Here is an 11,251-nt window from a genome sequence, read left to right as displayed (position 1 = left end):
TAGTGGTCGGAGACTTGGAGGGGAGTTGCAATGAGGTTAGTGGAGGAACAGCATCTAGTAAAGATGAGGTCGAGCGTATTGCCTGCCTTGTGAGTAGGGGGGAAGGTGAGAGGGTGAGGTCAAAAGAGGAGAGGAGTGGAAAGAAGGAGGCAGAGAGGAATGAGTCAAAGGTAGACGTGGGGAGGTTAAAGTCGCCCAGAACTGTGAGAGGTGAGCCGTCCTCAGGAAAGGAGCTTATCAAGGCATCAAGCTCATTGATGAACTCTCCGAGGGAACCTGGAGGGCGATAAATGATAAGGATGTTAAGCTTGAAAGGGCTGGTAACTGTGACAGCATGGAATTCAAAGGAGGCGATAGACAGATGGGTAAGGGGAGAAAGAGAGAATGACCACTTGGGAGAGATGAGGATCCCGGTGCCACCACCCCGCTGACCAGAAGCTCTCGGGTGTGCGAGAGCACGTGGGCGGACGAAGAGAGAGCAGTAGGAGTAGCGGTGTTGTCTGTGGTGATCCATGTTTCCGTCAGAGCCAAGAAGTCGAGGGACTGGAGGGAGACATAGGCTGGGATGAACTCTGCCTTGTTGGCCGCAGATCGGCAGTTCCAGAGGCTACCGGAGACCTGGAACTCCACGTGGGTCGTGCGTGCTGGGACCACCAGATTAGGGTGGCTGCGGCCATGCGGTGTGGAGCGTTTGTATGGTCTGTGCAGAGAGGAGAGAACAGGGATAGACAGACACATAGTTGACAGGCTAGAGAAGAGGCTACGCTAATGCAGAGGAGATTGGAATGACAAGTGGACTACACGTCTCGAATGTTCAGAAAGTTAAGCTTACGTAGCAAGAATCTAATTGACTAAAATGATTAAAATGATAGAGTACTGCTGGGGTAGGCTAGCTGCGTTGTTGACACTACCCTAATCAAGTCGTACCGTTGAGTGTGAAGTTTCTACAATGCTGCTTATCGGGAGCTAGCTGGCTAGCTAGCAGTGTTGGTTACGTTACGTTGCGTTAGGAGAACGACAATAGCTGGCTAGCTAACCTAGAAAATCGCTCTAGACTACACAATTATCTTTGAAACAAAGACGGCTATGTAGCTAGCTATGTAGCTAGCTACGATCAAACAAATCACACCGTTGGGACTGTAATGAAATGAAGTGAAAAAGTGATACTACCTGTGGAGCGACGCGGAATGCGACCGGAATGCGAAAGTTCTATTCAGTAGACGTTGGCTGGCTATTGGCTAGCTAGGAATGAATGCTCCATCAGTCTTCCAATCCTTTGAAGACAAGATTTTCAGGGACCTGCACGGGCGGAGTGTAGTGGTGTATATAGAAGACATTCTAATATACTCCACTACACGCGCCGAGCATGTGTCCCTGGTATGCAAGGTGCTTGGTTGACTGTTGGAGCATGACCTGTACGTCAAGGCTGAGAAATGTCTGTTCTTCCAACAATCCGTCTCCTTCCTAGGGTACCGCCTGTCCACGTCAGGGGTGGAGATGGAGAATGACCGCATTTTAGCCGTGTGTAATTGGCCGACTCCAACCACGGTAAAGGAGGTGCAGCGGTTCTTAGGGTTTGCCAACTACTACTGGAGGTTTATCCGGGGCTTTGGTCAGGTAGCGGCTCCCATTACCTCCTTGCTGAAGGGGGGACCGGTGCGACTGCAGTGGTCAGCTGGGGCGGACAGGGCTTTTGGTCACCTGAAGGCTCTGTTTACCTCGGCTCCTGTGCTGGCTCATCATGATCCCTCCTTGGCATTCATAGTAGAGGTGGACGCGTCTGGAGCTGTGCTGTCTCAGCGCTCGGGTATGCCACCAAAGCTCCGCCCCTGTGCTTTCTTTTCAAAGAAGCTCAGTCCGGTGGAGCGAAACTATGATGTGGGGGACCGGGAGCTGTTGGCTATTGTCAGGGCTCTGAAGGCGTGGAGGCATTGGCTTGAGGGGGCTAAACACCCTTTTCTCATTTGGACTGACCACCGCAATCTGGAGTACATCCGGGCGGCGAGGAGAATGAACCCTTGCCAGGCAAGGTGGGCCATGTTTTTCACCCGTTTTGTTTTCACCCTATCCTACAGACCCGGTTCCCAGACCGCTATGGCAGACTCACTGTCTCGGATGTATGACACAGAGGAGCGGTCCACGGATCCCACTCCCATACTTCTAGTTTCTTGCCCGGTGGTATGGGAGGTTGACGCGGACATCGAACGGGCATTATGGGTAGCCTAGTGGTTAGAGCGTTGGACTAGTAACCGGAAGGTTGCAAGTTCAAATCCCAGAGCTGACAAGGTACAAATCTGTCGTTCTGCCACTGTTCCTAGGCCGTCATTGAAAATAAGAATTTGTTCTTAACTGACTTGCCTGGTTAAATAAAGGTAAAAAAAAAGAATGTGCAGAGCCCACTCCCACCCAATGTCCAGTTGGGCGTCTGTATGTTCTGTCTGCTGTCCGTGATCGATTGATCTGTTGGGCCCACACGTCACCCTCCTCTGGTCATCCTGTTATCGGTCGGACAGTGCGCTGTCTTAGTGGGAAGTACTGGTGGCCCACTTTAGTTAAGGACGTGAGGGTTTATGTTTCCTCCTGCTCGGGGTGCGCTCAGTGCAAGGCACCTAGACACCTGCCCAGAGGGAAATTACAACCCCTACCCCTTCCACAACGGCCGTGGTCACACCTATCGGTGGAATTTGTGACGGATCTTCCTCTGTCACAAGGAAACACCACGATTCTGGTCGTTGTGGATCAGTTATCTAAGTCCTGCCGTCTCCTTCCTTTGCCTGGTCTCCCTACGGCCCTGCAGACTGCGGGGGCCCTGTTTACACACGTCTTCTGGCACTATGGGGTGCCGGAGGATATAGTGTCTGATCGGGGTCCCGAGTTCACATCGAGGGTCTGGAGGGCGTTCATGGAATGCCTGGGGTCAGCCTGACCGAGACCCCCAGGTGGAGAGAGTTAACCAGGATGTGGGTAGGTTTCTGCGGTCCTATTGCCAGGACCGCCGGGGGAGTGGTCAGCTTTCATCCCCGGTCCTGGCACCGTGGCATCAGAGCCAGATCGAGGCACCAGAGGTGGATGAATGGTTTTGGCGCTTGGAGGAGACATGGGACACTGCCCATGTGCGCCTGCAACGTGCCATCAGGCGACAGAAGGTGAGCGCCGACCACCACCGCAGTGAGGCCCCGGTGTATGCACCAGGGGATCGGGTCTGGCTCTCGACCCGAAACCTGCCCCTTCGCCTGCCCTGCCGGAAGCTGGGTCCGTGGTTTGTGGGGCCATTTAAATTCCTGAGGAGACTGAACGAGGTATGTTATAGGTTACAGCTTCCCCCTGACTACCGTATTAACCCCTCGTTCCATGTGTCTCTCCTCAGGCCGGTGGTGGCTGGTCCGCTCCAGCAGTCTGCGGGAGGTTCTCCCGTCCCCTCTGGACATCGAGGAGGCCCCGGCATATACTGCGCAAGCAAGGCATCGGGCGAGGGGCCTTCAGTACCTCGTGGAGTGGGATGGGTACGGTCCTGAGGAGGGATGCTGGGTGCCGGGTGGAGGACATCCTGGACCCTTCCTTACTGCAGGAATTTCACAGTCTCCACCCGGATCGCCCTGCGCCTCGTCCTCCGGGTCGTCCCCGAGGCCGGTGTCGGTGCGCTGCTGTAACCGCGAGTCGGGGGGGTACTGTCACGACTTCCGCCGAAGTTGGTGCCTCTCCTTGTTCAGGCGGTATTCGTCGGTCGTCGTCACTGGCTTTCTAGCTGCCACCAATCTACGTTTCTTTTTCCATTTATTTTGTCTTGATTGTACACACCTGGTTCCCATTACGTTATAATTTATTCCCTATTTAACCCTCTAGTTCCCACATGCTTTTGTGCGTGTTTGTTCTTTGTTTAGTGTTCAAGACTTATGTGAGTGTTTTCCCTGCGTGGAAATGTTGTTGTTACTTTTTGAGTAAAGTACGTATTTTTCTCAGTTCTGTGTCCTGCGCCTGACTCTGTCCTAACCGCTGCACATTGACACATGACAGTACTTCCCCTAACATACTTCTTGTTCTTGCCCTCAGCTTCTGGGGAACCCCCGATAGCAAAGTTCAATTGTCTCCTGGTTGAAAATTTGTCGAACTTTGGAGCCCTTTCAAAAGAACCATTCGTCCACCTTTCTCCTGCATCTGATCCACACAGACCCTGGCAAAACTCATCTCCTCGCCACTAACTCCATTGAGTACAGAGTACCACAGTATGAGTCATAATACCCATAAAACCTAGCGGTCAAACAAGGAAATGGTTCCAATCGTTTTTCCGCAATTCATTTTTCCCATAGGGAATTTTAGAAACACTTGAAATAAGGGCTGTGTTTCATGCAGGCTTTCCCTGGTGTGATGATTTGATAACCATGTAAATCTCTCTCAGATAATGTGACTTTTAGCAATATATTCACCTTTATTTGCCCTCCTAAAATGAAATGCTAATTAGCTGTTAATGTGGCTGTGTCTTGTGCAAGTTTTAAATTGACACAATACATGTTAGGAAAGGTGCCAGCTAGAAAGTGCAGGAGCTTGCAGGGATTTGTAGTTTTGCATGATGTCTACTTTGATGCTAATTAGCATTTTTGAATGTGAGAATAAATAGAGCTGAATATATTGATAAAAGTTACTTTGTCCGAGAGAGATTTACATGGTTATCAAAAGGTTGGAGTCCACCTGTGGTAAAGTCAATTGATTGGACATGATATGGAAAGGCACACACCTGTCTACGTAAGGTCCCACATTTGACAGTGCATGTTAGAGCAAAATCCAAGCCATGAGGTGAAAGGAATTGTCCATAGAGCTCCGAGACAGGATTGTGTTGAGGCACAGATCTGGGGAAGGGTACCAAAAAAATTCTGCAGTATTGAAGGTCCCCAAGAACATGGTGGCCTCCATCATTCATTTTTTATCCCCAATTTTGTGATACCCAATTGGTAGTTACAGTCTTGTCCCATCTCTGCAACTCCCGTACGGACTCAGGAAAGGCGAAGGTAAGGGGACCTGCTTCCTCCGGAAAACAACCCGCCAATCTGCACTGCTTCTTGACACAGTGCTCACTTAACCTGGATGCCAGCCGCACCAATGTGTCAGATGGGAAACACCGTACGCCCGGCGACTGTGTCAGTGTGCATGCGCCCGGCCCGCCACAGGAGTCGCTAGAGAGCGTTGGGACAAGGACTTCCTGGCCGGCCAAAGCCTCCCCTAACCCAGACGACGCTGGGCCCATTGGCATGGGAGAACCTTCCAGAAGGACAACCATCTCTGCAGCACTCCACTAATCAGGCCTTTATGGTAGAGTGGCCAGACGGAAGCCACTCCTCTGTAAAATGCACATGACAGCCTGAAACATGATTCTCTGGTCTGATGAAACCAATATTGAACTCTTTGGCCTGAATGCCAAGCTTCACATCTGAAGGACACCTGGCACCATCCCAACGGTGTAACATGGTGGTGGCAGCATCATACTGTGGGGATGTTTTTCAGCGGCAGGGACTTGGGATAGTCAGGATAGAGGCAAAGATGAACTGAGCAAAGTACAGAGAGATAAGGCTAATAAGGAATAAGGCTGTGACATAACAAAATGTGGAAAAAGTTGAGGGGTCTGAATACTTTCTGAAGGCACTGTATTTTCTGGTACAGTAGTCTGGAAAGCCAATTCTATGTGGATGTGTGTCATGAACTGCTCTAAACCTGTGCCAGTGGCAGGAAATGCCACATTTTTATTGATATGACTATGTCAGCTAGGAATGTATCCTCTTTATTGGAGATATTGTAATTTCAAAGAAATGCTATATTTTGATAGACCTTAAAAAATAAACCAGGCAAAATATTTATTTTCCTTTTGTTTTTAGCTTTATTTTGATTTGATCCTGTACAAAGGACAGAGCTCTGATGACATGAGTAGCCTATGTTGGCAGCTGAAGCATCCATCTTCCTCATCCCTTATTTCTTACCATTCATTCACTGCTACTAATTTTACATTCACAAGAAACTGAGACAACGTGGACATCCATCCTGCAAGACGACAAACCCCTCAAGTAACTTTTCACTGTCAGCGTGAGGATTCCAACACAAACTAGCTTTTGTAGGCTATCCATGGCCTTCAACTCATTTCCCAGAAAAGGAGAAGAATGAAAAATGGTAAGATAAAATAAGTTAAGGGCATTTAAAAAAGTTATTCTTCAGCTGGTATAACATATTGCAAATCAGTGACATAATTGGGCATAGAACTAAGAATGTACACTCTGTAGGCCAGTATCAGTGCAGGCTGGTCCAAGGAATGTGGAGGTCAATGTTCTGTCTAGAGATTCAATTAACTGATCAACTACAATGATGATGAAACACTAGGCTATCTGGTGAGAACACAACGAATTATGGATGAGATGATAGAGAGATAATGATGAGGAAAGATGGTCTTTACAATGATTACACAACACAAACTACAAATGGACAAGTACAAAATAAAACGGACATAATGAAAAGATGACATAATGATAAAATAAGTGTGCAACACCCACAATATACACAAGACACAATGCCAACATGCGATGGACAAAGTAAAAGACAGAGAACATGCAAAAATAAAATAAATCTATACATTATATATGCTATTAAAATGTGACTGGCCACAATGTATACATAAGTGTACATTGATCTCAAGAAATACGATACAAATATGAGACTACAGTGAAACACAAGCAAACAAAATGATGGTAAGCATGATAATTGTGGAATGAGATGAAATTATGGATGGAATGAATGAATTATAGAGAAAGTTCATGAAATAACGATGACATGCCCAGCTAAATAAAGTGACAAAGAGACGTCAACATGAGGTTTGGGGAAGGTAACCTAAACTAGATTACACAAGACATCACTACTGCTGCCCAATCACAGTGACCTAGTATGGTAGATTATCAGGTGATAATCAAATTAGAAATCGAATTTGACATCTGAGGTTTGTGGGGGAATCTGCATCTGTTGTAGTAATGTTGCACACTCATTAATCTCCATTCAATGTCTATTATGCTGCTTGTGGTAAAAAGTAAAGACAGCAAGAGCCAAAATTGCCAATGACAAGGTGTTTTTTCCCAAGCCATAAAACAAGTTCATATCCCTGAGAATACTTAGTTAAAATATACGTTACATAATAAAGATAGTCACAAATTCTTCTTTGTTATACAAAATGTGGAAAATAAGGATGCCAGAGTTAAACAGGACGATAGAATGATAGAATCCTTGTTCTGTTAAAAGTCGTGTGTGTACCAGCGAAGGATTGGGGATCCTGAGGGAGAGGAAAGGGGGAGGAGGATGATGTTGTTTCATCCACATTGTACCAGTGACAGACTACAGATTATGCTCAGCCATGACAAGCAACTGTCATCTCTACAGGAATCAGATTTTATATGTGTGATATTCGGCATCGATGACAGATTTCATCTATGGTGATAAAAGAAGTGCCGAGGCACGTGAAATGAGAACCCACCCATTTCACGGGTATGTCACTTGTTTGTTTACTCAACCTTTGAGACGGCATTGCTTTTTGTAAATTGAAAGTTGTGTACCATGAAGAAGAGGAGCAAAATAGAGGATAGAAGAAGAGAAGCACTTGGAGACAGGGGAGGAGAAAAAAGGAAAATGGCTGCTGGTTAATCCTAGATAGAATATCGCTGCAAACCTGATAAAGATAGACAGATACCAGAACAGAGTCCTAATCATGAGCAGACATGTTGTATGTGAACTTTGGCAGCCGCAGAAACAAAAGAAGAAACCAGTTAAAGATGGAGACGGTTATTTTCTGTACCGCTTTCCTTTTTGGGGGGAGGGGTGGGGGGGGTTCTTCACTTTGGTATATGTTTTGATAGTTTCAGTCAAACACAGTGAGAGGGCTGGGGGCAGATGGATGGTTTGAACAGAGACGGTAGAGAAAGTGACACATCCCACCTTCATTTGTTGCTGATTGGGGTGGGGACGCTCTGGTCTAATTATTGCCCCCACCCTGCCGGAGGGGGTGCCCCAGAGTGAGACATCTCTCTAGCTCAGAGACAATAACTAAACCAGAGCCAGCTGTTTCCTTTCTCGTGTGTACATGCCAGTTATTATGGAGGAACTGTGAGCTTACGTGGCAAAGCATGCTCACGAAAGAGAGGGAACACCCACTTCCACAGATATTTTTTACAATAGTAAACTGCTTGAGTGAACTATCTTCATGTATCCACAATCTTTGGTTGTAAGTAGATGGAGGTGGAAGTAGAGGATTGTGGGATGGATGGTGGAGGTCTGAAAGATTTAGATGATACCATACTTGGCCAGCTCGCTAAGCTCCAGGTGGTTGAAGGCCTCCCAGGGGCAGATGACTGTGATGTCTGCAGAGGAAACATATTATGTTTAGTAACAGTCAGTAGACCGAGCAAACCCAGTATGGTTTTCTACAGTTTTTAGGGAAGGTACAGGTAGAGTAGACGAACAGTTGTAATGAACTTACCAGTGCCTAAACCCTCCATTCCAGGGATATCATCACCAAAGCTGTAAAGGAGACAGAGTTAATTTATTTATAATCAGAGCTCATGAAAATGTCATTGTGCACTTGTCGAATGGCTGTTTGAAACTAAGAAAACCCAATGAATGTGACCTTACCCCTGGATTCCCTTCTTGGGGGGCTTGCTCTTGAACTGGCGAGTCTGTCTCTGCTTGAATTTAGGGGGTCCCTTGCGTGGCGTGGCAGGGCCCCCGGTGACACGGGTGGCAGACTTGATCTCCAACTTGGGGACCTCGAGATTCATGGTTAGTAGTTAGCTGTTTTTTTTTGTGCAGGTGGTTATGTGTTCAATCCACCTCTGAAGTGTTGTCGTCTTGAAGAGATCTCCTCAACTGGGGAAATGAGGGAAACAGATTTTATCCAATTTTGACCATTCCATCAAAACTACAGTACATGATCTAGTGCTCACATTTTCATGACAATAAAAGCTTGTTCTTCAGTATTGAACATTTGGAGCTTAGAATGGAAGAAATTTGAAGAAAGAAAAGAAGAAAGGAGATAGCTACTGGCAAGACGATCCTCAACAACACAGAGCATATTGAACACCAATGCTATCTGCTTTGATACCTACATTATTACATGTTTTATAAGGAACTTCATTTTACTGAACAGCCCCTCACAACCTTGTCTGAGAGCTCGAACCTAATGCCTAATCCCCTTACTGATCTGATATTAGTGGGATTACGTTTTAAATGCATATTGCCCTTGTAATTCAATGTCTATCTCGGATAGGCTACCTTGTTGAGTGACGCAAAATGATGACCCAATTTCATCATGTAATCCCCAGCTCAAGTTAATAAGCACCCCCCTCCCCACCATCTCCACCCTCCTCGTTTCAAGCCAGCGGCCAGCCATCCACACTTGGGCTAATCTCATTAGTACAAGGACAACATAAAGAATATGCTGAGCAGGCAGACTGTCTAAAGTGCTGCTCAATCTTATCCTCTCTTACAATGACATTCCAAAAACTCACAACATGGCTCATGACCTACAATGTTTCATATTGGAGCCAATTTAACTATGTTGAAGCAATATCAACATTAATGTCCAATGGCTCATTGATAATTGAAACCTAAAACAATGAAATAAGAAAATAAAACATCAGCCTAATTTGCTTTCCACAATTAGGTAACTAGCATTATACAGACCTCTCTGAAAATAAATACACAAAACAATGTCATATTGTGGTTCTGTCTAAAACACATTTCCAACATCAAGAACTTTCTGTCTAATTGTAATATTCATCCTTGAACCAGATGAGCACCAATTATCTGGAAAACACATCGGGCCATATTCATAGCTTGCAAACTACAGATATACTGTAGGATCTTAATTGAACCAGTTTCTCACATCAGGAAAATAATAGTTATTGTGTGGATTATAATTAATCAAACATTTTGTAGGGGTTACATTTTTAGTTAGGGCAAATCAAGTCTGAAATGTTGAAGTGGAAATTACAAATGTAAGAAGTATTTTTAAACCTTGAATACACTACAAGTTAGAATTAGCTGCTGAGCAGGAACTGCAACAACAGGGTGATCATATTAAGACCCTACACCTGGTGTAGGTACTTAACGCAAATTGGTTTGTTTCTCCGACCCACCACTCAAAACTGTCTCAGCACAGGACAAGGACTTCAATAATTCAAATAGAATATTCTGCAAATTTTTTACTCTTTCCCACTTCTCTTTTCTACAAAAGATGTTGAACAGTACAGTAACAAAATCCATCAAGTGTCTGTCATCATGGAGTAGGTTTCTGAATGGATGGGTGTACTCAGCGGCTACCCTTGCAAGTTAGACGATTGTTTCTGAAATATTACATATCTATAACTTTTATTTTTGTATCTTATTTAACTAGACAAGTCAGTTAAGAACAAATTGTTATTTACAACGACGGCCTACCAAAAAGCCTCCAGCAGGGATGGGGGCTGGGATTAAAAATAAAAATATAAGACAAAACACACATCACGCCAAGAGAGAGACCACAACACGACATAAAGAGAGACCTATAAGACAGCAAAGTTCATGTGAATAACTGGAAATGATTGCTACTCACCGGGTTCTTGGGTGAAGGCTAGCCAGACCAGTGGATGTGAGCTCTGAGCACGGCTCTCTCTAGTAGATGTGTGTGTGGGTCTATGCTAGGTTTGCTATGAAGGCCAGGTGGGGCTGCGGGACCTCTTATATTCACCTCTGCAGATTAGGAGTGTCCCGCCTCCCATCCCTGACCTACTGTCATCGATGCTGTGGCCTGAGGTGGGGGTCAGGGGGTGGGGGACACTCATGAAGGAGTGGGGAGCAGAAGAGAGGGGGTGAGGGAAGATGGATGGAGGGAGTTGGAGCACAAAGACAGCAATAACTTGAATGCATTTAGTGTTGATTGTATTCTAGCTTGTTTTCCAAAGTGGTCTTCAATTGTTGTTTATCCACAGCCTTCCAAATCATTCAAACTAAATGCAGAGACATAATAAGGGATACCACATTGCACAGAGATGTGAATGAATCAATTGGATGAACGGTGTAATCGTGGCACCCAGAACCAAATCAGTTACTCGGTTTTAATGATAAGACTGTCACGAAAGATGATGAACTATGTCGCTAATACAATATTGACTTGGATGGTAATGAAGATTCTCCATATACTGGGAACCTTCCAGTCCTAGCCCAACTGAGCAGCCCTCCCACCACTTATGCAACA

The 11,251-nt window shown here is 45.8% G+C and overlaps 1 protein-coding gene across 1 annotated transcript; it reads right to left on the bottom strand.

The window, feature by feature from the left end:
* Positions 1-5,842: 5,842 nt before the first annotated feature.
* On the bottom strand, positions 5,843-10,725 carry pde6gb (phosphodiesterase 6G, cGMP-specific, rod, gamma, paralog b). The gene is made up of 4 exons (XM_029640106.2): positions 10,610-10,725; positions 8,650-8,883; positions 8,498-8,538; positions 5,843-8,378 (listed from the first exon to the last, which is right to left on the bottom strand). Exons 2-4 carry the CDS (start codon positions 8,793-8,795, stop codon positions 8,302-8,304), a joined length of 264 nt encoding a protein of 87 aa, XP_029495966.1. The 5' UTR covers positions 8,796-8,883; positions 10,610-10,725; the 3' UTR covers positions 5,843-8,301.
* Between the last annotated feature and the right edge of the window lie 526 nt (positions 10,726-11,251).

Source organism: Oncorhynchus nerka, linkage group LG28 (assembly GCF_034236695.1).
Source record: "Oncorhynchus nerka isolate Pitt River linkage group LG28, Oner_Uvic_2.0, whole genome shotgun sequence".
Lineage (NCBI taxonomy): Eukaryota > Metazoa > Chordata > Actinopteri > Salmoniformes > Salmonidae > Oncorhynchus > Oncorhynchus nerka.
Note: the sequence above shows the minus strand (reverse complement) of the source record. Positions and strands in the feature narration are given on the sequence as shown.